General features: G+C 35.1%; 1 protein-coding gene across 2 annotated transcripts in view; it reads right to left on the minus strand.

Moving 5' to 3' along the window:
• The window catches only part of LOC130451491 (neuronal growth regulator 1-like), a 105422-nt gene that overhangs the window by 37002 nt on the left and 41449 nt on the right, over window positions 1-26971 (minus strand). For both annotated transcript variants that reach the window (XM_056790533.1, XM_056790532.1), the window contains exons 3-4: window positions 13138-13349; window positions 9562-9726 (exon numbers count right to left, since the gene is read on the minus strand). In XM_056790533.1, the coding sequence (XP_056646511.1) occupies window positions 9562-9726; window positions 13138-13349 (377 nt within the window). The remainder of the gene's footprint in view (window positions 1-9561; window positions 9727-13137; window positions 13350-26971) is intronic.

Here is a 26971-nt window from a genome sequence, read left to right on the forward strand (position 1 = left end):
CAAATGTGACCATGACATTCTATCCTATCCACCGTATTCTTCTGTGACTTCTGTTTTTTTTTTGAAATTTGAAAAAGTCACTCATTGGTCAGACTCGAATTGACTACCACTGAGGCCTACTTTGCAGACCTTCAAACTTGAATTTTGAGAGTATACTGTGACCTGTAGGGGGTTGTATGAACATTTGTCCCCCTTCCAATAAATTTCGGAAAAACTGTTTGTTTCTGAGTTGGCTAGGTTTTTTCTTTGTGCCTTAAACTTGTTCTTTGCCTATAACAGCATGCAGTTGTTGAGGTTTCTTCTGATTGTGGTAAAATCCAATAGGTGAACAAGGGGGATGTTCAATAGAAAAACGTTTTTTTTTTAATTAGATAGTGTTGACTTGTATTGATGAGTAAATGGAAAACCCTTTGGAAATCCATTCCATTGAGTTTAAATGTACAAGAAGTAATGCAGTAAAAGTTTTTCCTTCAACTGTTTTGATTTGAATTTCCATATTTTAATCATAGGAGCTTTTGTGTGTGAAAGTTACTATAAAGTATGTCTGACAACACAACTAACAACTTGTTAAGACTAATCTTGGATTTTATGAACATGACATCGACTTAATCGAATGTTATAATTTGTTTATTATTTATTAGCGTCGCGTTTCTAACGGGATGTGATTTTGAATTGACTCAAATTACACGTTTTTGATTTATCGTGGCCTACAATTAACCTCACCTTCAGATTCAAGAACAGTCACAATTGAAAAGAAAATGCTGAAGCAGCCGTGATAGCAAGAAAAATATGTTATTCACAGTTAATAAGCGAACGATACAGTTTTGATAGTATTTTTCTGTGTAATAAAATTATGGAGGTTTAGTGTACATCATTTGGTCGAGCTATTATAGATATATAGTGGACAACTAATGTGAGTGAATGAGGTTTTATTGGTGAAATATCGAGGCTTACTTGATCGAAAGCAAGTTCTCTTATATCCAGATTTCAATCCGGACTTTGCACCGTCAGATTATAATTTATTCACATCCATAGTGAAATTCCTCCTTGGGAAAAAATTGAGAATGCAGAGCGTCAATTTTTTGCATTCAAAGAGATTGATGAACATTGGGTATAGGGGATGTAGCCGATATTTTCTCAAAACATTAACTTTTTATTCCTTATTCATCTATTAATCCGAATGCCTGATTCGTAAGCAAGCTTCTCCAATTTCAGAAAGGTTGTTATACTATCCACTTAGGAATCTACTATACATTCAGAATTAGTTGAGGGCTCAATACTGTACAATGTGAAAAAGATGCACAATCAGTTGCCAATAAAATCTATGAAATATCTTTCCGTCAAATTCTTAATTATTTTATTTTTCGTTTGTTTACTTTATAATCAGATTTTATTTTTTATATATTAAGTTATTTACAAGGTATTGTCTACAAATTGTGAACAATTTTTTGATAATAATGCATTTCCCTTCTTTAGAAGTACCTTGCATATGAAGTAGAATAAAACTAATTTGGTTTTTGATAGAAAATTTTTCTCAAGGATTTTTGGTATACATGATTGTTGAAATTGAAGGAATAAAAGAGAATAAATCAACTATATCGTCCTAAGTAGATAATTTGATAAGTCTAATACATCACATAATTTCTTTTCTTAACAATAGTGATATTTTACGAACAGCACCAACAGTCATGTTTCCAAATATAACTTGACATTATTAGAAAGCTGATAAATTTTCAGTTTAGCATATTAGAGTATTGCTTCGCTAAATTTAGTGACGCCGAGACGTATTTGGTGTAAATGAGACAACCTGGGGCATATTAATTCACCTCATCTAGTCTTGAAATGAGGTTTCTCCGATCTCATTTCCTCGTTACTCGCTACTTGAACCAACCAAATAATGATTTCGATTAATTTTACATTTATTTAGATTTCGGCATTGTGTTTTCCAATTTTGAATCGAATTGAAAGTGATATAACACATTTTATCAATTATACCATTAATTATAGAAAACCGCTTTATGAAGAACTATTTCTTGCGAAAAATAAATCAAAAGAGAAAATTTTTTTATGACTCGATCCACTCTTTTTTTTAACTTTTTCAATAAAAAATATGACTTGTATATCGTGATAGTACATTTTTCACCCTATAGAAAATATTTATTAGTAAAATCGACAATAATTTCATCAAATTTCAGGAATACTACGAGAGTTACTACTTAAGTTTTGAAATATGACAACACTGAAGTGAATATGTCAAATCTGACATTTCCATCATAGAGTTTAACATTTTTTATAGTGAACGTACTCAGAATGTGTTGTCATACGAGTGCTATTTGAGTGTTTATAGATAAATTCATCTTGGTCAAAAAATGTGCCAATCAACTCGTTTGGACTTTTGGTGATGAAGTACCATCTCAAATCATCGTGTTTCGCTGGTTTTCCAGCAACTTCGAAGCAAATGGTCGACTGTTTTTTTTAATAACAATAACTGGATACGTCGTGCCATTAGCAACGTAGAAGTTTCAACTCTAAATGGTACACCAGCTTCGAGAAATGCTTGGGATCGTTGACAAGCTGGAAGATCGAGTACACAGCCTTCTTTTATCAAAATCCCTTCAGTTTTCACCAGGTCTCCAGTAGATCTACCTCCAAAACATTCCCAAACGATTTTTTGTAATAATTTTGACAAATAATAGTCGTCTATTAGATTCTTTGTTTTATGTAGTATATTCTTCATTTCCAATTCTTTCAAATACTCTTTGCACAGCTTCGAGAAATGATTGGGATCGTTGACAAGCTGGAAGATCAGGTATACAGCTTTCTTTTATCAAAATCCCTTCAGTTTTTACCAGGTCTCCAGTAGATCTATCTCCAAAACATTCCCAAACGATTTTTTGTAATAAATTTGACAAATAATTGTCGTCCATTAGGTTCTATGTTTTATGTAGTACATTCTTTATTTATAATTTTTTCAAATACTCTTGTCACAGCTTCGAGAGTTTTCACCAGGTCTTTAGTTGTTCCACCCCCAAAACATCGCCAAACAATCACCGAGCTTTCGCAGTGTTTTACAGTGAAGGTTACAGTTGCATCCAATATCTGTTCTTACTTTGACTCTTAACTTTATTTTTACTTCAGTGCTATTCTTCCAAACAAGTTAGAAAATCATTTTTGCTAGACAAGATGTTTCTTCTTCGGGTTGTACTTGGTTTTGACAATTCAATGATCACTAAGGTATTTCTGATCATTAGATTTATAATGTTTTATCCATTGTGGACAATGTTCCAAGATTTAAAGTGGTTTACCAGAAACCAATTGCAGAAAACGAATCATTCTCCAACCGAATAATGCGAGCTGCTCATCAGTTTTTAAACAAAAAAAGCATTTAATTATTGGTGCCCAATGATTTCTTTTTATTCACGCGGATCAAAGTAAATTACGTTTTTCTACACCTGAAGAAGCGGTTGATCACATACTTTAAAGGTATTTCAATCGAAATGGAAATTGGTTCAAACGCATGCTAAAGTTATTGATCTTAATGGAGAATATCTTTAAAAACAATTATAAATGTTTGTTTGTATTTGTTCATCTCCAAACTTAATCGGAAAATTATTGGAATGTGCTGGCGAATAATTTGAACATCCTCATTTTGAACTTTTTTGCACTGTGTGTAGCTGTCCAAACAACACATTTTCTTGCTACTGAAATAGCAAGGGAAACTCCGGGATTTGGGAACTGAATATTAATTTCCTCTTTGTAAACAATGTGAAAGAGAAACAGAAATATTCTGATGTAACGAAGGGTTTCCGGAACAATAAAGCTAGCTAAGCCCTCTAATACTTATTTCATATAGAATTTATGTTTACCACTGAAGAGCCTAAATTATACCGTTAACAAATTTGAAACGAACAAATACAAAACGGTTAGATTCTGATAGTTTCACCACCAAGAACTTGAATATTCTTTTTCCAGATATTACAGTATACGAAATGTAAACCAGAATTCTCGATAAAAAATTGGACCAAATGGAAAACAGCCGTAGCAATACATTAACGAGGTAAATCAAATCTGTTATTCGTTTTTTAAATTCGAAGAGTGAAATTTATAATCAAATCTAATAGTTTTTCGAATAAATTGCTATTAGTGATTCAATGACTAGAAGACAGGTCAGATAATGAAGGACGTGATCAAATGCACGATCTGGACGTCCATTTTGATTACTGGAGAGCAAATTGACGTAATTGATAAAAAGTTTGAACAAAAATGTAAGTTTACAATTAGTACTGTTGCTGTGGAAGATCTCAAAATTACAAATTCATGAACTTTTCGATAGAAAACTGAAATTTCGAGAGGTTTATCCTCGATGTTTACCTAAAATTTGAGATGCTATGAAGATGGTCCAAGAAGTAGCTGGCTTGACTTAGAAATGGGGGTAGTAACTTCAAAAATACCACTGTCTATACAGTATATGTTTCAAGTTTAAAGACGCCACGTTGTTTGGTATTTTTTTGACAGCCATCAATAGTGGTCATCGTTATGTGATCCAATGAAACCTGAACTTGATTCTACTGTGGATGAAACTGCTCCTTCGTTATTAACAGTGAAATATTTGGTAGCAGAGTTTAAACGAGCCTTACGAAGATCAGCATAGTAGTGATCGACCAAATGAGGTGATGATTCCAGAAATCGGAGCTGTATGATCGTCGACTAGAAGTGTGCGAGCTAGCAGACATAATAGATATTTCAAAAAGTGCAAGTACATCACATAATAACTGAAAAATTTGAATATGAGAAAGCTGTGTGCAAGATGGGTGTGGTGTTTGTTCTCAATGGACCCAAAACAGCGTCGTGGAGATGTTTCCATCGAGTGTTTCACGGAAATAAAGCAGAAATTTTTGGGCCATTTCATAACCATAGATCAAACGTGAGTCCACCACGCCAGAAACCAAATAAAAAAACAATCAAAACAATGGACTAGAAAGGGAGAGCCAACTCCAAAGGAGGAAAACACCGTTCCAACTGCAGACGAGGTCATGGCGTCGGTTTTTTTGGGAGGGGCGTGGGTTGAAAAAGGAAAAACTATCAACGGCGTGAAGAACAATGGAAACATTATAAACAATGAATACGTCTATTAGTATTCTCAAAAATATAAAGAAACGCCATTCCAAGACTTCATGGAGAGATCATTAAACGAGTGTCATCTCTAAGATACCCGGGCACGCTCGTCAACCAACAATGCGACCCTAAATCAGATCAAGAATTGAGCAAGCGCGGAAAACTCTGAACAACATGAGGACACTTCTGGTAAACCGCAACCTCAGCCTGGAACTCCGGACCAGGAAGGTTGGAATATGGATGGGGCCACAGAGAAGAAAGTTGATGGGTTCGAAATGTATCTTGGACGGAACATAAGACAAACATAGAGGTCCTTCAGAAAATGGGTGAACATAAAGAACTTCTCATAACAATCAAGGAGAGAAAATTGCAGTACCTGGGACATATAATGAGAGGCTAGCGATATGAGATAATAGAAGAGAAAATCGAAGGAAAACGGTCAGTCGGCCGTGGACAGAAGACTTGCGCAGATGGCCCGGACAGAAATTTTCAGAGCTGCGGTCGTGCGACACTTTCCATTTGGATCGCCAACCTCCTTAGGGAGACGGCGTCCTTTATTGCAATAGCCAAAATGATTGAATTAAAGTTTAAATTGCCACTTCATGCATCTTAATCGCCAGGATCAATGATTCAGTGGACAAGATTTATTCAAAAATGAAGAGGTGATGTTTGCAGCTTATGGTTATTTTGAGGAGCTTGACGATTCTTATTTTAAAAAAGGTATCGAAGATATTGAAAAGTTTATGGAGCTAAAACGAAGTTACGTTGAAAAATTGTGGGTTTTCTATGTTGGGCCAGGAACTTCTAGGACAATCCTCGTGCAGGAGTGACGATTTTCTTCCTCAGATAGTTCCGGGGGATGAAATTTGACATTCATTTACACCGTTTTTTGGAATAGAAAAGGATTTTTTTTATTCATATGTCGTAATTTTTTTGTGAATATACTTCAAAGAATTATGAAGGATGTGTTAACACGGTAAGCGTGAAATATAGACTCTTTGTCAATATTGAGATTACCTGTATAGTCACATATTTCGTGGCGATAAATTGAAAATCCTGTTTCACTCATTCATCGACTAACAAAATTAATACTCGGACTATAAACTCAACCAAATAATTTTTTTCTTATCGATTTTTAATAAATTTTCCGCAGTTTCGTCAGTAGACATTTTGGCAGCTTCTTATCAGGATAATTACTGCAGAAAATTCGATCAGGCTATTATAAGAAATTTATCGTAAGATTTCAAATAATTCGGGTTAGGCAAACATCTACAGGACGAATAAAGTTTCCATCCAGTTTAGAAACTATGAAATTTCATTTCATTTTGTGAATTATATATTGGATTTGTATCAAATGTACGAAATTTGATTATTTTTCAGCGAAGTAGACTACTAGTATTCGAATTTCATGGTTTGTTCGCTATTGTAAGGCCGATCGCATACGATGCTACTTTTTCTAAACAAAGGTTGCAACCCAGCTGATCTTGCAATAGTTTGGCAACGTCTGACAGCAACGAATGAAACTAGTCTGCAATCGGTTGTTCGTGACCATGATTCTGCGGTCGTAGTTGCGTCATTTGATTACTATTTTGTTCTCTTCAATATGAGTGATCAAGAACTGAACTTCAAATTGGTTTGGTATACGGATGGATCGATAACAGCAGATGGAACTAGAATAGGAGTGTAGAGGTCCAGAACCAAACACTCTGAACATTTGGGCATCATTAACCAACCATTTTACAAGCAGAAATCTATGCAATTGAGAAATTTGTTCAGTTCAATCTAGAGAGGAACTATCGCAAACTAGAGATCATCATCTTGTCCTATAGTCAAGCAGAAATTAGAGCTCTAAGCTACAATATCATAAAATCCAAACTCCAAAATTAAACGAGGTAGATAAGAGAATTAAAATTACCCTACAATGGATTCCGGGACTCACCGGAGCGAGAGGAAATGAAATAGCTGATAAGCTCGCTAAAATATTTCAGGAGAACAAGAGATCCGAACCACAAGCCACAAACCAATGGAAAAAGGAGTGGGATTGAGGGATCAGCTCTGTTCCCCAGTAAACCTCAAATTTTTGGGAGAAGTGACGAAACACGAGTACCTACTGAGTACTTAGTACTCAAGAAAAGATTCGACAGAGAAAGCATGGCAACAAGTGGCTATAATATTTCTATGAGGGGGCTAACCATTCTAGAATTCTTCCGACATTTGATAGAAAGCTATAAACGCTTTATCAGGCCGAGACAGTTCTTGTCCTGCTACGAACAGTATAGAGTTCACATTTTGATTTGGGTATGGATGGATCAGACATTCTCTGTGTACCTTGCGTTGTTTGCGGTATTGATAATAATCAATGACGTCTTCCTCATTCGAGTATGAATACATTGATAAATTACGTTTCACTGCTGCACCAATTGATTAAGAATCCTATCGAAAGTTTCATTTTGATTGCAAAACCACTGCAAGATCAACTGGTTTTCGTGTCGTATTAAAAAAGCCTGCTAATTGGTTGAAGAAAGCTCTTTGAAGTCATGGTAAACTGACATCTGACTGATAAACTTTTGTCTACACATTTTTAGTAATTTTTTCTCTCTCTGGACCAGATCTAAGGTGGGTCTTCAAAGCTAATTTGGCTTCTTAATTGATTTAAACCTGATTCCAAGCAAATAGGGGAATGATTCGTCTTCTGCGATTGGTTTCCCTGATTTTTTCGAACACTTCTGACATGCAATTACTGCTATATCATTTAGAATTGACCGTTCTTCGTTGCTCCAATGGAACGGTGGCAATAGCTTCAGTTATTTCGATAAAACATTTGCTTCGAAGTGTTTCTTCGAGCGGCAACAACTTTTGTTTGATTTGACTAGTCTTGAAAGACCCATACAGTCGATTGTTGGTTAGTTTCGAATCCATATGCATAGATCCATAATTCGTCGCTCGTCACGTCTTTCGAAGCACAGCGATTGAATTCTTCACTATTTCTTTGCAACAATCGACACAAGATCTTTTTTAACGATTGTCAAATTATGCAAACAAATCTTTTTGACAGCCAAACGTCCATGTAATATTGAATGTATGCGATATTCGTTTACCGTAATTCTTGTTTTTCACAGTAAAAAAAAACGTACGAAGAACATCATCTTTCACGTCATCGCAATAGGTGCATTTAGGTGAATCCCATTTGCCCATCTTGTATCTCAATTTCTTCAAAAACTCGAATGAAGAGTAACTACAGTGCCACAATACGTGAACAAAGGAATATTCAAAATATTTTGATTCAAACACTTGAGTGTAAGTAGATAGAGGACGATTTAGTATACATTCCAAAGTTTTATTGAATTCTCGTATGAAGTGGAAACGAATCGATAACAAATTAATTTCTCCAAAAACTCGGATGTTAGAATAGATAAAACGGAAGTGACTACTGTGCCACAATACTTGAACACTCCTGAGGAAGACTTTCCTGCTGAGGAAGTTGAGGTTATAAATTAAAAAACAACTCAGATTCATATAAATATCAAAGATAAGTCTGGGGCTTATCTATGGAAGTCCGGGATGGTTGCAGTCTTCAATTGGATTCCCAATTGTTGGAGTTGAGATGTTTGTTTGTAGTGTACCGGTTGAGTCCTTTGGGTGTGGTTGCAACTTCAACTTAGCAGCTGTAGAACAGCGAATTAAAAAAAAAATCGTCACAAATTCTCTAGAATCTACTTAGATTCAAAAACTTGAGTGTGAATAGGTAGAGGACGATTTAGCATACATTCAGAGGTTTTATTGAATTTCTCGTATGAAGTGGAAACAAAACGTTAACAAATTGATTTCTTCAAAAACTCGTTAGAATAGATAAGTCAAAAGTGATTAATGTAACACATTTCGTGAACACTCCTGAGGAAGAGTTTCCTGCCGAGGAAGTTGAGGTTATAAATTGAAAAACAACTCAGATTGATATAAATGTTGATGATAAGACTGGGACTTATCTATGGAAGTTCGGGTTGGTTGCAGCTCTCAACTGGATTCCCAGTCGTTGGAGTTGAGTTGAATTTGTTTATATTGTACTGGTTGAGTCCTATAGGTGTTGTTGTAACTCTAACCTAGCAGCTGTATATAAAGAATAAAATCGCCACAAATTTTGATTTAAACATTTGAGTGAAGGTAGATAGAGGACGATTTAGCATACATTCCGAAGTTTTATTGAATTTCTCGATAAGGTTGGTATTAATCGCTTCCTCCACCTTCCTCTTTTATTTTACCCCTTTTGCTTATTCTATGGTGGTAGGTCTATCCTCTCTTTTTAAGCAAGAAATTTCACTCACTGCGTATTTCAAGTGAAAATTAGATTTATAAAGCGAAAAGTAGCAGAAATAACAAAAATCAGGAAGATCTTGAGATATTTTTATGTATAAATAGTGTAAGTAATATAGGAATGGAAAATCTACTTACTTGACACTCATAAGTGCCGTTATCCCGTTTTTGAACGTATTTGATTTGAAGTGTCCAATCGTCGGAGCCTTCTGCGTGTAAAATTTGGAAACGTTCGTCGTTGGTGTATGTGAAAACTCCAGAAGAAAGAATGTGCCAATCTCGTCTTCTTACCCACGAGACTTGCTGTGGAAAAGTAAAAATAAAAGATAAATAATTTCCTCGAACCAGAAAAAACTTTCTAATTAACTAGAACTAGCAAACATCTCAGCAGAATTTATGAATTTTGTTTATTTTGGTGGGGCAGTATAAGATTTTCTAAATTGTAAGAGAATTTCTGAAATGTTTGAATTATACAGGGTGTTTCAAAAAAAGGCGATCCCGTCTCCAGGATAGATAGTAAACTAGAAAATATTTGGGGTTTGCTCAATAAAAGAAGTTCAAGATAGAGGGCGTTAAAGATAAAAAAATATAAGCATTTTTCACGATTTTGTCGCAACTAGTGGCAAAAGCTTTTGACACTGTCAATCATAGAATGCGACTGAATAAATTAGGATGAGAGGAAAAGCGAATAATTTAATAATTTTAATAGAAAAACTTTGTTAATGATAGAAAGCAGAAGGTCGGGATAGCGATTTCCAGAACATATATACAGTCCACATACAAGATACTGTTCCAAAAAAAAATCAAGCTAAAACGGTCACATTTGGCTAAGAAATGTTGTTTCATCAATACAATCCACCAGCTCAAACATCAATGGCTAGATTTAGCTCCCTCGGATTATTTTTTGTTGCCAGATTTGAAAAAATGGATCGGTGGTCAAAGATTTTCCAACAATGAAGGGTATCGAACTTCTGCGAGCATCCTTGTATACTATATAACCGAATTTCTGTTGCTTAACGTATTTGAAAATATTTTTGATTTCCCTGAATCAAATTTTGTATTTTCGCCGGTAAAAAATATTGTTAGTCCTTCATAAATATTTATGTTTTTTTTTCGATTTAAAAAAGAAGTTTTTTTTGTCTGTAGGTTCACCCCATCGCAGAAAGAACGGCGGAATGTTTTTTCCTTCAATGATTCATAGGTAGCAATAAATACAAAAAATTGCAACTTCTTTCCTCTGTATTAAATCCATTTTTCAAGTAAAATCTCTCGAATCGAATATGATATTCTTCGAAAGGATGAGGAAGTATCATAATGAAGTGATCTTGTTTGTCAGTGTAATTGAATGCAGAAATTCCATTTTATGCCCTTTATATATACATAAGTACACGCTATTTCATATCAAACCAAAAATTATTTTTCATTTTTATATAGACAATTAAACACACATTATTCCAAGGGCGCAGTTTTTTCTAAATCTCAGAGATCAATCAATCTAGTAATCTGCCTTTAAATACTTCTACAGTGAAAGAGAGTTTGAGAGAAGGCCTTTTTGGAAGGGTGGCAGTGGAGAAACCTCTTTTAGAACTTCTTCTTCATCGTACGTTAAGACTTAGTCTTGTGTTTGCGTCAATGGTTGTCTAGGTGCAGCTGGGATGAAGAAGACCAGCTTTCATACCATCTTGTATGTGATCGTCCTGATAGTCCTGGATGTAATCGGTTTTTCTTCCAATTTTCTTGCAATTTTTGCCAGCCTGTCACCTGACATTTTGTCCAAGTGGTCTCTCCATTTTCTTCACTCTCCACTACATCCCTTATTTCCCTTATTCCATATTTTATTTTTCACACCGTAGATGATCTCTTTTGATTCTACACCCTCGTTCACCAGATTTAGTAAACAAAGGTTTAGTATTTGGTCTTCTTCCGTTTTTTATGGTTCTTCTTCCAAACCCTTCCTCTGCTGCTTCCAATATGTTTGCTCTTAACTTTGCCCATGCCGTTCGACGTCGTCGCAGTCTTAGATGTTGTTCGCAACTATTTTTCCTCTGAGCCTTTCCTTCCTCGATGGATTTTTTACAGAGTGGTTGCACGACTGCTCGTATTTTCGCTCTTCTAGACTGCTAAAATAAAATTTTGCAGTGGACTAAACAATATAAAAAATTTGAAGCATGAAGAATGGGAGAGTGGTTTATGGGATTGATTAAAAGTTTGAGGTTATTGGGTCTAATAGAATAATTTTTGGCACAGATTAAAGAAAAAAGATGAAGGAGGCTCGGTGATAGCTAGGGAATATTTTGTCGGGAGGGTGGTTGGAGACTTTGTCAAAATTTAAGTAAGAAAGCTATAAAAATATTAAACGGAAATGTAGTACGATTTTAGTCAGCTCCTGATCGGCAGAAAATACATCTTCTAGCTCAACAACGATCCCAAGCATTTCTCGAAGCTGTGTAAAAAGTAATTGGTGAGGAAAAATGTACTGAAAGTGATGATTTGGATGTCACAGTCGACAAACATCAACCTGATTAAGTTGTTTTGGGATAAGGGGATACATCTTTGAAATATATACGAATGGAACAAAATAGAAGACGATTATTGGTCGAAATTGGTAGATATAATGCCAAAATTGTGCACCATGATAATGAAAGCAAAAAGAATTTACATCGTTGAATCAAAAATATGTTACAACTGGAGACTGTAGTTTATTATCACTTTATTCTTATGTATCAGGCAAGTGGGCGAAATTTTTTGACCAATAAGTCGTGTGATTGATACCTAGATGACGCTGCTATTGTCAAATCCATATGAAGTACCAGCTTTCAAAAGTCTCATTGCTTCTCGATAAAAGCTATGGCTTCAAAAGTGTTATCCGGACTCTGCTCCACCAAAAACAACCATTTTTTATGGGTTTACTGAATTTGGTCATGTTCACACGTAATAAATCAGATTTTTTTCGCCGATATTCGAGAATAGATGAATCACTTTACTCCTCAATAAAAACGATCATTATCTGAGTGGACTGCAGCTGGTGAACCCCGTTCGAAGCGTCTTCAGTATTTTGGGATGCGCATGGTATTTTGTTCATCGATTATATCCAAAAGGGAGATACTATATAGAGTTTTTGGATCGTTTGAATGCAAAAATCGAGGAATTTTGAAGAGAAAACCACTGTTTTACCAAGACAATGCACCGATTAAAAAGTCGATGGAAACGGTTGGACTGATGGTATTGCTCTGGAAGGAGATTAAATTTATGAATAAAATCGATTTGTGGTGAAAAAATGTGTTTTTTAAAGTTAGATTGATGAGCCACATATATAAACATAGAGTAATGCTAAATGTTCATCAAATGAAAATTTACGTAAATAAATTTGACAGAGTTCTCTTAAAAAATAGTGTTGGATCGTACCGACAGGAGTTTACGAGGGGTGGTTGAAGTAAAACTAGTACAAAATTATTTTGAAATGATTGTGATTGAATTGGATTTTTTTTAATTTGTTTATCTGATATATTTATATTTTTAACGAATTGATTGTTGGTTTTAAAAGAAAAACTAATTATTTTTTTAATTTTTAACGTTAATTAAGAATCTACGGAAACTTTATCAAACATACAACATTTAATTAACGCTAATGGAACAACAAGATATCATTTCGACTCAAATCTCTTAATGGCGTACGGGCAAACGTTTTTAAGGAAGTAGAAAATACGTTATTACCTCTGCTCCGGCCAGAGTCCTATCTCCTGTGGTCCTGACGTGGCAATGTAGGTAAGCAGTGGCTCCCAGTTGGACCGTTACGTTAGTGATTGTATTATTTTCGGCTCCGGCCATAGCCTCCGCCCTGGAGAACTCCTCGAAATTCGGATACCACAACTGCCGCCATTCTGAATATTTTTGTTGCTGTTGTTGTTGATATACATCTTTGCGAGCTGGAAAATAAAGAATTTTTCAGGTGTATTCGGTTAGAAGGATGAATTGAACTGATAGACTGAAAGATTGAATTAAGAAAACGCAGGGTGATAATACCCTGTATGAAGATTGCAGTTTCAATCAAGTCAGCTGTTTTGCGGGATATAGTCTAAAATGTGAGCTCCAAATAATAAGTTTACTGTAGAGAGACTCTACAGAGTGTCTGGTGAAAATTGAAAATCAAATTCTCATCTTTCTTCCGTTTTTTCCAGGTTTGTTTTACTACACTTATGTTGATGAATGCATAATATAACAACCAAGTTCTTTTTTTTATTTCAACTAATTTTTGCGTCACTATTGCAAGCTGTTTATGAAAGTCCTCAAAGATTTTCCTCTTTTTTGTTTTCAGGCTCTCTTTTTGTTTCTTTAGTTTTCTTTTTCCAGTTTCCATGAAATTTTATAATTTTTCATCTTTTTTTGGTACTCCATACGAAGAGGTACCCAAAAATAACCGGAATTATTTTTTAAATGCTATATATTTACAAAACAACCTTATCCCCTTCAAAATACTCTCCATTACGAGTAATACATTTGTTCCACTGTTCGAAACATTGCTTGAACTCATTTTTAGAGATGGCTGCAAGCTTCTGTCTCGTTCTTTTCTTGATGTCTTGAAATCGGCGTCCCTCCATGCCCATTTTCATGCGTGGAAACAAGAAAAAGTTGCATGGAGCCAGGTCAGGAGAGTAAGGTGCATGGGACAGCGGAACCATGTTATTTTTAACCATAAACTGGCTAACAATGATGGCTGTGTGTGCAGGTGCGTTATTATGGTGGAAGAACCAGTCACCTGTCTGCTCCAAGATATTCCACTGATTTCAGACAATTGATCAATTGTCTGTTGATGGTCTGTACGCACAAGCTCTCGAATTCTTTCAACATTTTCATTTATTCGGGCAGTTGATGAACGTCCAGAGCGAGGTTTGTCATCAATTCGACATGTCACCATTTTTAAATCAATAAGAAAATCACTAACACACTTGAGTTTTCCCCATAGCATTATCTTTGTAAGCAGTTTTCAACATTAAAACAGTTTCAGCAGCGTTTTTGCCGAGTAGAAAACAAAATTTCACAGTGGCACGTTGTTCACGTTAATTTACCATCATAAAAAAACGAAACAGCAGTGAAACAGCTCTAGCAAAAACGGTCATTAATGTCGAACAGAACGTGGTAGGACAACGGCCCGCCCGGCACTGAACTGGCGACGAGTTACGCTAGGCAGGCCCTAGTGGCAGAAATCAGTACTACAAAAGCTCCTCCCATGGCAATACTATTCCGGTTACTTTTGGGTACGTCCTCGTATCTTGAGTGGGTAATTCTTTTGGAGAGCATAATAAATTTGGAAATATCTACATGTTTGAGTCCACCAATTTTTTGTAGAGAATCGCACACTAATTTTTGGCCTAAAAGTGATTCTTCTTCTACAATTCAAACCAAAATCTCCTTATTGACAGAAAAATCTCACTCTGCTGTCATATTGCCGTGAGAAATTATTAGAAGAAGTTGTATCATCCGTTGCATTACTGTTTCTAGTAATTTCCATCCAAATATCATCATCAGTTGCACAGATTATTCCTAAGTTAATTTGAACGCCAAGGGAGATCTTTTCAAAAGTTTGGAAACTCTATACATCAAACAGTTTCTATAATCCTTGCGAAAGATCAACATGTCCTCAACTTTGACTCCGATGCATTTTTTCATACCCTAAATTAATATCTTGCACATTTAAGAGGTTGCAGAATAAACCATTGTCTATTTTATAAATAGAGTTTCTTTGCTTATTAAGTTATTCAGAAAAGAAACCAGGCCTTCATAAAGAAATAGAAATGGTGTTAAGGGCCAATCATTTCGAAAAATCTTCAAGGATTAGATCTAGTTCTTTTGACAAGGACTGAAAGAATGTTAGTCCAGTCAATAGTAATTTAGTATCCGAAGGAAACACAGAGCATCACTGTTTCCAATGATTTCAATCCAAAGATCATCTATTCTATCATATCTAGAATGGTGTTTCATATGATTTAAACTGATCTCTGAAGTTCCTATTTGCTTATTTCAATGTAGTGGTGTTGCATCTATTTGCAGTGAACAAAATGTTGAATGCTCTAGACATCAGTTCTAGATTGTTCTAGGTCTTATTGTAATTGAGGAAACTTATCGCTTTAGTTAATTTGAACGCCAAGGGGGATTTTTACAAGAGTTTGGAAACCTAATACATCAAACAGTTTTTACAATCCTTGTGAAAGATCAACATGCATTTTTTCATATCCTAAATCAATATCTTGCACTTTATGAGGTTGCAGAAAAAACCATTGTCTATTTTATAAATAGAATTGTTTTGCTTATTAAGTTATGCAGGTTTACATAAAGAAATGGAGTTAGTTAAGGGCCAATCACTTTCTAAAATTCTTCAAGAATTGCCTCTAGTTCTACTGATAAGAACTGAAAGAATGTTAGTCCAGAAAAGTTTTCCACGGTTTTAAATGGCTGCTGATTCGTATTTTCCAAATAAGATATGAATTTTTTTAAAGGCAGATATACTAACTGAACAGAATTTAGGAGAAAACTCAGAGTAATGGATAAGAACATTCCTCGTCTGGAAGGACTGTCTTTGAACAAATTGTACCATGTTCTCAAGAATCCTAAATAATTCCTGCCTGTTTTTCATACTAGATTAAAATGATCCAATATTTGAAAATGCAAATTGAGAATCTTCAGCCTTTTTGAATTCGACCTCTAGGAGACGGTATAACTTTAAATTCACATGAGGTCCTACCATCGAGTTTTGAAGGAGTTTCTTTGAAAACCAATTTTTAAACTAACAAATCGACAGCTTTTGAGTGATGTAAAAACACTAATATTGATCGTGATTTCTGTTGCTGTCTAGAATAGATGTCCATTTTTTATTTTTGATCAAATTATTTGAGCTCGCATCAGATTAAATTACAAAATAATCACAGTGTTTAATAGTTGCTCTTAATTCATCCCCATAAACAATACTCCAGACTCTGCGTTATTCTCGTTTTCAAGGGTCCTAGAAGTTATTAATTTCTACCAGAAAACCAATCTAATTTCAATACTTTTCATAGTTCATAGTAATTTTTAAAATTATTAATAGAAATGTATTAAATTTCTGATATCATAACCTCATTTTGTAAACTGTATGTTGTTAAAAACTAACTTTCCTTACGGATAAATGACAAATTGTGTTTGTTGTAAACTTATTTCTTATTGAATCAATATCTTGAGATGATGTAATATTACTCAAACAACTTCGATTGTTGTCGAGACAGGAGTTTCTAGTGAATTCACTAGTTTAATTAAACTCTCGACTAGACCGTGTTTATAATAACTTTTTACACAAAACTATTCAATTTAGTCCAAAGTTTATGATCGGTATCAATAAGTTTCGTCGCGGTTCATCAAAGTAACAATTATTCTGATTACAAGCAACGTTTCTGATAATGAACCTCTTTATATTTAGTTAATCTAACAAAACAATGAAGTTTAGATAAAACGAGATGGTTTTCGAAAGATACTTCAATCGTTTTCGTGTTTCGGTTCACCCTGTAATTGTTAGGTCTTCAGAGTTCGAAGTTAGTTAACCCTGTTGCTTGAGTCACCTAATTTCGCTTAAAATCGTATAAAACAATTCCTTCCTTGTTGACCTAACTCTAACGGAATGAAGAAAAACGTCGAGATAGCTGCACTTCGTCTCAACAGTACTTCAAAAAAATTAATAAGCGAGCACGAGAAACTGAAACTTTAGTAGACTTAGTTTTTCAACTCCTAAAGTACGTTCTCAAACTCTTAATTGCTTTAAAGTTTCATTGGAACGTTTTTATAATCACTGTCGTCTCTGGGAAGAATCAGTTTTAAATTAAGTGCAAGAATTCCTAAGCATTGAATTAAAAATCAAGTCCATTTCATAAAAAGGTCGTTGAGGTATGAATTTGATATTAATAACTGAATAAAAAAAGGAACATTTTTATACAAATTTTTTTTTTCAAAGTTGAAATAGAAGTATTGAAAATATAGATATACATTAAAGTCTCTCCATTACAACAATTTTTTGTGATTTCTCTAAAACTTAATAATATGTAATAATATAGGGTTTTCCAAAATTATCTTTACACCTTTAAAAATTCATAACTTCGAACATAAATAAGATATTTATATTCTGTCTTTTGCATGTATTACTGCAACTAATAAAGTTTTTTTCAATAGGCTGAATAGTTATAAGTGAAGATGTGGACACCACAACAGAACGCTCAATGCGTGTCATGGTTCATAGAGACGAAATCAGATACACAAGTTCAACGGAACTTCAGGGTTAAATTCCAAAGAGACTCAACATCCAGACCCTCCATCCGTGCGTGGCAAACAAGCTTCATGAGCACCGGATCAGTATTGCATAAAAGTGGAGCCGGACGACCCAGCACAAGTCCAAATGCTTACAACCACAATCCGCAAGGCTCTTCATAAACAGTTGTATCTGTATGCCTATAAGATACAGTTGCTGCAGGCACTGTTACCAACAGATCGACCAAAACGTGTGGAATTTGGTTCTTTCTTCTTCATAGAAGCCACGGTTACTGGCTGAAACTACCTGGATATGCTTGCTCTTCCTCAGTTAAAAGAATTACATCCAATTGTTTACTTCCTAGCTTGAAATTGATTACAGACTGGAAGTGCTTAGGGGCACCAATTGTGCGCATGTTGAATTGTGCTAAAACAAATTAGTTGCAGTAATACTTGCAAAAGACGGAATATCAATATCTTGTTTATTTGAGAAGTTAGAATTTTTGGAAGTCATTTTGGAATTTATTTTAATTAATAAATTGCGGTACAACGGCTTCAGAGAAAGACCTCTCGCAAGTTATACCAATAGAAGTCAGCTTATAAGGGTGGATACAACGATGTATTCTTGCAAGCCAATAGAATGTGGAGTGCCCCAAGGCTCAGTACGAGACCCTATTTTGTTAATAAACACCCATTTAGAAATCAGAAGTGAAATACGTCAATTTGCAGACGATACTAGTTTCTCTTGGAGCAGCCCTCAATTCATAGAACCATATCTAGTGACCTAATCACCCTTAAATCATGATGTGATTCTAATCTGCTCTGTCTCAACATTTCTAAAACTAACTCTTTCTAGAGAGATAATTTTTCCATATTCACTGTAAAAATGAGCGTAAAATTGTATTAAGAATATTCGGTATACGCGTTAATTTCAATTACTAATTTTAGTTTGAGCATAAAACTGTGTTTGCCATCAAAGGGGTTGAAAAAATTTCCTTTTCCTTAATCTTAACTTTCATGATTGATTTGGAACCAGCCCTGTTTCAAATAAAATACTAAATATCGTATTCGCGATTTTTTGCAAATTCCACATCAGTCACGTGATTCTTCTGCCTTCGGCACTCAAATTCCCATTGAATGATAAATGTGTTAGTGAAATTTGAATTAATTCCATTCGTGATAAAACTACTTTCTATAATTTTCAGTTAGAATTGTTTTTCGTTATAACTGACATGTGACGGGTCCATATTCATTTGATTATGGAATGAATCACTATGTAATCTATTAAATATGAACAAAACGTATATCAAACAAAAATTTTGTAGCATGAATGAATGAATGAAATGTACGTTTTTTCACTATTAATCATATACATGTTCTCAGCATGTCAGTTCATTTTCACCATCTAATTATTTTATTATTAACCGCCAGTTGATAATGAACTAATCTCATTTCTGTTCAATTTTGAGGTTAGTACCAAAGCCCATAGAACGTAGTAAATCTACAAGATTGTACTCAATGTATTGAGTTTACTTACTCCAAGACAAAAATTTCATTTAAAATTATGATAAATTCAAAATTCCCGCTTGATTGGATTCTGTACACATTGTTAATAAACGTCAAAAATACTCGTTTTGAGGTTAAGATAGGTTAGAGAAATACTCTATATGGACAAAGATGCCATTATAGCCAAGTGAGGTTAGAAGTGGATTTATTGACGACATATACCACGGGAGTTCAAGAAGAAGTTGAAGGTAGTATTGCAATTGAGCCAGCGAGGTTAATGCATAACTTGATATTCTTTACAATGATGTCTTTAACATACCCCTTCGCTGCCACTGCTAATCTATTACCCCCTTGTTGTTTCAGTTGAAGAGTATTTTCTTCATCAGCAGCTGAAATAGTAGAAGAGGACCTTCTAGAGAAATGCGACTTGTGTAAAATATGGGATTTGATAATTTCAGATAATCTAAGCATTCGTAAAATTTGTTTTGGCCAATATTCTGCCTTACTGCCTTTTCTCTTCGATATCATCTTTTTTTATCACATTGGAAAGCAGTTTGGTCTTCATCACGCAAGAATAGGCTACTCGTTATGACAAAACAGCCTGAAATTATTGAATATTAGAATGAGGTTTATATGAAATGAGAAAAGTTAAATAAATTGCAATTAGTCAGGTGCTTGTGTTAAAAATTTTATGATATCTTCTTGCGAGAAGATAGAAGACTTCTTAGGTTTTTAATTTTTATTTTATCTTCTAAATAAAACTAAAACTGCAAAATTTGGATTTCGAATTTGTCTCCAAGTAAAAGCATGGCGCTTTATATCGAATAATAGACCACAGATTGGGTTTTTTTTGCTGGACCAATTTCCAAAAGTTTCATAGGCTTTAATTTAATTATTTGGGAGAAATTGATATTTTTGTGGATGTAGATGGAGCATAGGAAGAAGACATTATTGACGCTGTTACTATGAACAATAAGCACTATAAAACTTCTATCCTGTCCGATAGTCAAGCAGCAATTAGAACTCTAAGCTCGAATGTCATAAAATCCAAACTCGTTTTAAATTAACTAGAAAAATTGAACGAACTGATAACCGAGGGTTGAAAAGCTCTTCATGGGATCTGAATCCTTCTGTAGTATCAGCTACAGAAATGTAGGAAAAGCATTGGAAAAGAAGGTAGATATGAGCAGAACCAATTATTGGGATAACCTTCAAGGGATGAGACAGACAAAAACTCTTCTGGGAAACTATAACCAGAGAAGATCTGCTGGGTGTATTAATATAAGTAATAACAATCTACGAATACTAATAGAAGTTCTATCGGGGCATTGTCGCTTCAACAAACACCACACAGACGACGAAGCTTCCATCCACATTCTCTCGAATTGTGAAACACTAAGGAACTCCAGAGTACTCCACCTGGAAGTTCATGAAATAGAAGATGAAGATCTCTGGCAATTGAAGCCATCTCATGTTATTTTTAAAAGGAGTCTTCCAGTAAATGGGGAGGCAATAGATGCTTTGGGTTGCAGTGTATACGAGATCCCAAATCTATATATACATATACAAGTAGTCTTGCGAAAAAATCATCATCATACATTCAAGTCTAAAATAAACTAACGGTCATTCCAATCACGAATTTGTATAAAAGAAATTCCTCCATACACCTCTGTTCGCTTTGATGAGGAGTTTTGATCCTCTAGAAATGCTCGTCATGATCCCACTTGGATAAGAATGTAATAATAACCAATACACGTACAAGGAACAAAGTTGATGACTGAAGTTTGGAAGTTCGAATAACTTCGTCGGTAGTGGTATTTTCGAATTTAACGTTAACTGGATATTTTTTTCTCGTTGTATTATGAAAGAATAACGCATTTTATGAAGTTTTCCTATCGAAAACTTCAGGATTACATAAAGTATAGAGGGCGTTTCTGTGACAGGTTCAATACAATAGTAGAGTCAATAAGATATTTCTTATGATATATATTGTTAATTTAGTTGATACTATAGCTTACTTAAGCTATAATTGATAGTCACTTAAGCTATATTGAATTGGAATTTCTGTTATGGATATTGAACAAGCCCAAGGCTTGTCTGGAGTCGCTTTACTGCTTTCCTCCATCTATTCTTTCTAAATCTTCTCCCCATGCTTCCATCTATTTTCTCCGTGGACGCCCTCTCCTCCTTATTACATTTCTCTCCCATATGTCTACTTTGTTTCCTTCTTTTCTGTTCATGATCCAGCACTCAACACCATACATCACCGATGGTGGTCTTATGAATGTGTAACTTGGCGGCTCTTGAAACATCTTTTGATCTTAATAGTCCTCCAAGAACTCCAAACGTTTTGTTCCTTGTCACTAGTCTTTTGTCGATTTCCCTGGTCTCAACTCCTTTCAATTGGTTGTAGCTATTCAGATCCCTTTCCATCTCCATATTTGTGGTCTAATTGGCTAGTAAAATTGTAATTTTTCAAAACAGTCACAGACTGATCCAACTTATCAATGAACCATCCAAAGTCCCCGATCGAGATGGTAACTTTTCTAGCCTCTTAGACCTGTTTCTATCAATAGAACCTGATTTATGTAACGCGATTGTACAGATCACAAACTAATTTCAGGAACGTGTGAACTGGAAATCCAAACTCAGTATCTACCTTTTTTTTTAGAATTATATTTGATCTATCTCCAATGACCCTGTGTGTCCAAACTAGATTTTGATAATAATCTTGGCCTTTATTCCTAACTCTTTCAAGTGCTTTATAGATAACAATCCATGGTTTGATATAAACTGCAAAACAACAAAAATGGCGCTCAAATCCTTGTGCTGAAAATCGTATTAACTTTGTTTTCTTGAGAAATACTTGCAAGCAGATTATAGATGCTTTGAGGGAACGATACAATGAGGAGATTCACAATTGCTCAAATGGATCAAGGTCTTTTTGGTCTGTGAAAAAGGAGGTCCACCAAGGCTTTTGAAAGTCAAAAATTCTTCCCTTCACTGGAGAAGAGAAAGCATATTTGCTTCAAATTCAACTATTGATAATTATTAATTCACGGGGAAAACTACTATCCAGGAGTTGGTTAATCGATACTAGAAATATAAGTTCGACACTAAAATGAGACAAAAGTTCTCAAATATTAATAAAACCAATGGCCCAGATGGTATACCCCACATTGTATTGTAGAAATGGATAACTGAACTAACAATTCCTCTATGCGAACTCTTTTCCTATCGTCCCTGCAGATTACAAACTTGCTAGGGTTCAACTCATACCAAAGTATGGAAAAAATACGGTTTTAAACAACTACCTTCCGATTGCTTTGGTCTCAGCCATTCCCAAGGTCACGAAGAAAGTCGTTAACCAGCAAATCTTAAAATATCTCGAGTCTGCTAGCATCAGTGAATATTAATAAGGCTTTAGTGAAATTAGATCAACCAGGGATCTCCTGGTCTATATCATCAACGTTTGGATTGAAGCTATAGAGAAACATGAGGAATCTAGAGCAATCGTACTGGATATTCCGAAGGCTTTTGACAGGGTTTGGCATACCAACAAGATTGTATAGTTTATGCTCCTCACTCATCGACTGGCTTAGTAGCTTTCTCAAAAATCAATCCACCTAAGTCGCTATCGATAGAAATATCTCAGAAATATTTTAGGTCAACGCTGCTATTCGCCAGGGATGCATCCTGTCACCTACTCTCTTTCCCTGGACATCAACGGTATATTCGCAACCATCTACACCGATCTTGAAGCATTCTAAAGTGGGATCGAGGCAATCTAAATTTAATGCAGTAAAAATCCAGGCAGATGTTTTTAAGAAGTATACTAGCACTGTAGCTCAGGATTTGAAGCTCACCAGCTCGCCAGCTCACCAAATTCGCTCGTTGGGTGTGAGATTGGGAGCTATTTTTCTTGGAATAGTTATGTGACTGAATTAGCTAAGGGAGCTTAACAAAAACCAAAAAGTAATATATTTCACAACAGCTTCCCATCATGAGGATGCACGACTCAATACTGAAGAGATTCATACGCGATCTAGAATTGACATGAAACATATACTGCTTAGAGCATAGAAAAAAGTTACAAACCTGACTTGGGTTTACCGATACTACCACGGCAGATGCTCACTCCAATATAATATCATCTGGAGCAGTATCTGCAAGACCCACTCGACAAGCAGATGAGGCTCATAAATTTGGACTGCAGACGCCTAAAACGTCAAGTAGAAACCGGTTAAATCAGCACGTCTACATTGGAATCTAGGTCAATATACACAGGCATCTTCATATGGTAGGCACTACTTCAGTGTAATAGGTTTTTGCCATCTTGTGCTTGCTTTTTACATGAAAAAATGACTTTATAAATCATTATGGATGCACTGTATAAATACTTCATGTTCTTGACAGCAAATAAATAAGAAGCAGGAATGAATGAAAAAAAACAAATAAAATTCTGAAGTTGTATTGCCACAAATTCTCTAGTACATATTTTGAAGCCTGTTAAAAATAATTAGTTGAATTGCTTGTACACGCAAGGAAAACTTGCGAGACGTTTTCCAATAACTTTTTGTGTTTTTCGAAAGATAGATGGACTTAATTAAACTACACTGAGATAGATAGACAGCTATATATTAAGTTAAAATTTATTTTCTGTCTTATCAAATCGTTTCGTTGAACTGACGTCAACTTCGAACCTTCATTTTAAATAAATATAATGGAAAAATAAAAGAAACAAGTTTAATCTCAATGGGTTTTCGCCGTGCTGGTCATTCTAATGGGACTAACCTTAGAATGTGAGGGAGCTAGGTGAGTTCTTGAGGAAGCGAGAAAACGAAAACTAAAAAAGCATCTGAGGTACTACTCAAACTGAATAATCAGATCAATCTCCTCATTTTGTAGCACATGGAAATTATTATTTCGTAGGGTGGAGTACCTTCCTTTATTCAGTAAAAAATATATCAATCAATTAATTACTTTGTTGTGGTTTCAACAAGTAAATGATATAAGTAGAATATGACGTACCCACAATTGAAAAAATCATTTCCAGTGCATCATGGGTTTCACACTGGACTTTCTTCTTTCAATACATAATGCATCGCTTTCTGCTATGTTCCTTCCGTGAAGTTTTGAAAGGCATCAGCTCCCACAAGATTTTAATTTTAGCCGTTTTGAATGTTTTTTTCTTTCTGAGGATTTATTATTTGGGCCCATATGAGATCTATGGATTAGTTTCCAATGATATTACAGTAGGCGAATAACTTTCAAACATGTTTTCTGGCCAATTTATTATCTCAATATTTACATGCAGTATTCTTGCTTCATTAGGATTATTTTTTTCAAAGCTGATCCTCAAATTCTTCTTCCCGGTAAGTCCTTGTGATTGTGGAGTGTCGGTGCCTTGAGTTTTGGTTCAATGAGATAACCTGATTAGAAAACATTAGAGGAAACTATAAGAAGATGATGACAACGGAGAACTAAAAGCTGCTAGTCGATATAAAAGCAAGAGATAGATTCCAGCGATAAAACAAAAGAAAGTTATGGTTTCAGCTCCAAGGCTTGGATATTCTAAACAATACATCTCACTCCCTCAATTTTCCAATAATAACTAAAGAGAGGGAGCTTGCAGCACGTTCCTCAGTATCCTTTTCAAATTCGCTATATCAATGAAACACAGCTGCTTCTGAAGGACTTTTATTACCAAATACGAGCACTTAAACTGACCTTGAAAGAATAGTTACTGTATATTCTGTGTTAACAGCGACTTAAATAAAGTCAGAGACTACTTAAAGATGGAGGGTGTTGCAAATTCCAACTCCAGTACTTTTGAGTTAGAGAAAGTTGAGAGAGAAATACTCTATTGTCAAAAAATTTTCACAATTTGTAGACTAAAGCTTGTAAAAACTAAGAAACAAACATACAAATAACCATGGAGACAATTCTGTATCTCGTGAGCGAGTTTTTGAGTGGTGTAAGCTCTTTAGTGAGAGCAGATAAAGCACCAAAAGCAACCAAATTGTGAGTGCAGGTCGTCGAATGAGCATCCGAATGATTGCAGAAGCTGTAAAAGCGGTTAGAAAAAATCTGTGTCAAAAAATCTAACTCCTGACCAAAAGCTCTTGCGTCAACAGGTCTGCTCAGATTTCCTTGAAAGGTTAGAAAAAGATCCGCTTTGAAAGGGACCCGATTTGAGTCGATGGTAAAGCAAAAAGTGGCAGATCTCCTAAAAGCGCTCACCAAAGAAGTCTCCCAGCACTGCTTCGATCCATATGAACAGCTCCAAATGATCCAATTTAATCAGTTCAAATGATGTTAAAGAATATTTCTAAACTATCTTTCCACAAACCTTACGAACTAACAGTTTACTGTATGAAAAAGAATTTTAGAAAATATATCTGACTAACTTAGTCTTTTATATCTCTTGACTCTATATTATACTCGTAAATTTTCCGATGTTTTCCTTGTTATTCAGAAAATTTTTCAGTCGAGTTCATTTTTCGATAGCCCCTAGCCGATTTGATATTGGAAGAAGCAACTTCTCATAATATTTTCATGAATTGCCATACATACTAAATGTCGGAAATGAGATTTGAATTGCAAATTGAGTAACGCTCTCAATCTCTGAAAGAGTGAATGTAATCGTTATTCCAAGATTAGCTAATACGGAAGGATATGAAGGCAATTTGGAATTTCATTAAAGGGGAATGGATACTAGAAGGTTTTTTTGTGAAATAGAAACTCTAAATGAAGATGTATTGAGTAATAAAATAGTTTTATCGGGAAAGATTTCTGAAATAATGGAAAAATGATTTAACAGTGTAAATGTGATGTCAGAAAATTATTTTATACATAAGGGGTTTTCCAATAAGAAGTTGAGAACATTTTTCAAAATAAAACGAAAACCATTTAAGATATTTCAAGTTTGCAGCGGTTGATTCGTTAGACCCAATTTTCCATGACTCGGTCACACATTTAGGCCGAAACGTCTGCATTTCACTTTTATTCATTCATTCATTTCACTTTGAGCTTCTCCAATCGACTAGTCCCTATAACACGCTCATTAAACTTCAATAAATCGATTGCAACATGTGCTGTGTGGCATGTGGCGCCGTCCTGCTGAAACCACATGCTGTCCAAGTTTCATATATTCCAATTCTGGCCAAAAATAATCGATAATCATGGCGCGATAACGATCACTATTCACAGTAACGTGGCGACCACTATCGTCGGCGAAAAAATATGCAAATCGCACCAAACAGTTATCTTTTGTGGATGAAGTGGTTTTTCATTGAACAAACACGCCCAATATCGCATATTTTGTTCATTGACAAACCCATTGAGCCAGAAATGAAGATGATTTTGCGATGAAATTGATTATCTTGGTGCATCTTTTCCAGAACCCAATCGGAAAACGTAAGTCGCTTCGAATGGTCCATCGGCTTCAATTCTTGAATGAGCCCAGGGCCGGATTAAGATTTATAAGGCCCGGGGCTAAAATAATGACGGGGCCCCCTTAAGGAATTCGAAAACCCGGAAAAACTCACAAAATAATATCAATACGTTAGATTTGTGGTATCAACACATCAAAAAATACAGAATGATTTCCAAATGATGGGGCCCTACCCCCTAGCTTAATCCGGCCCTGAATGAGCCTGATCTTATATGCTTGTAAAGTCAGATCCTTACGCAAAATTCGCCATAAAGTGGTCTGGGCGATGCCCAACTCTTGAGAACGCCGAGGAATTGACTGATTTGGATCATTTGCTACGGA

This window comes from Diorhabda sublineata, chromosome X (assembly GCF_026230105.1).
Source record: "Diorhabda sublineata isolate icDioSubl1.1 chromosome X, icDioSubl1.1, whole genome shotgun sequence".
NCBI classification, from domain to species: domain Eukaryota; kingdom Metazoa; phylum Arthropoda; class Insecta; order Coleoptera; family Chrysomelidae; genus Diorhabda; species Diorhabda sublineata.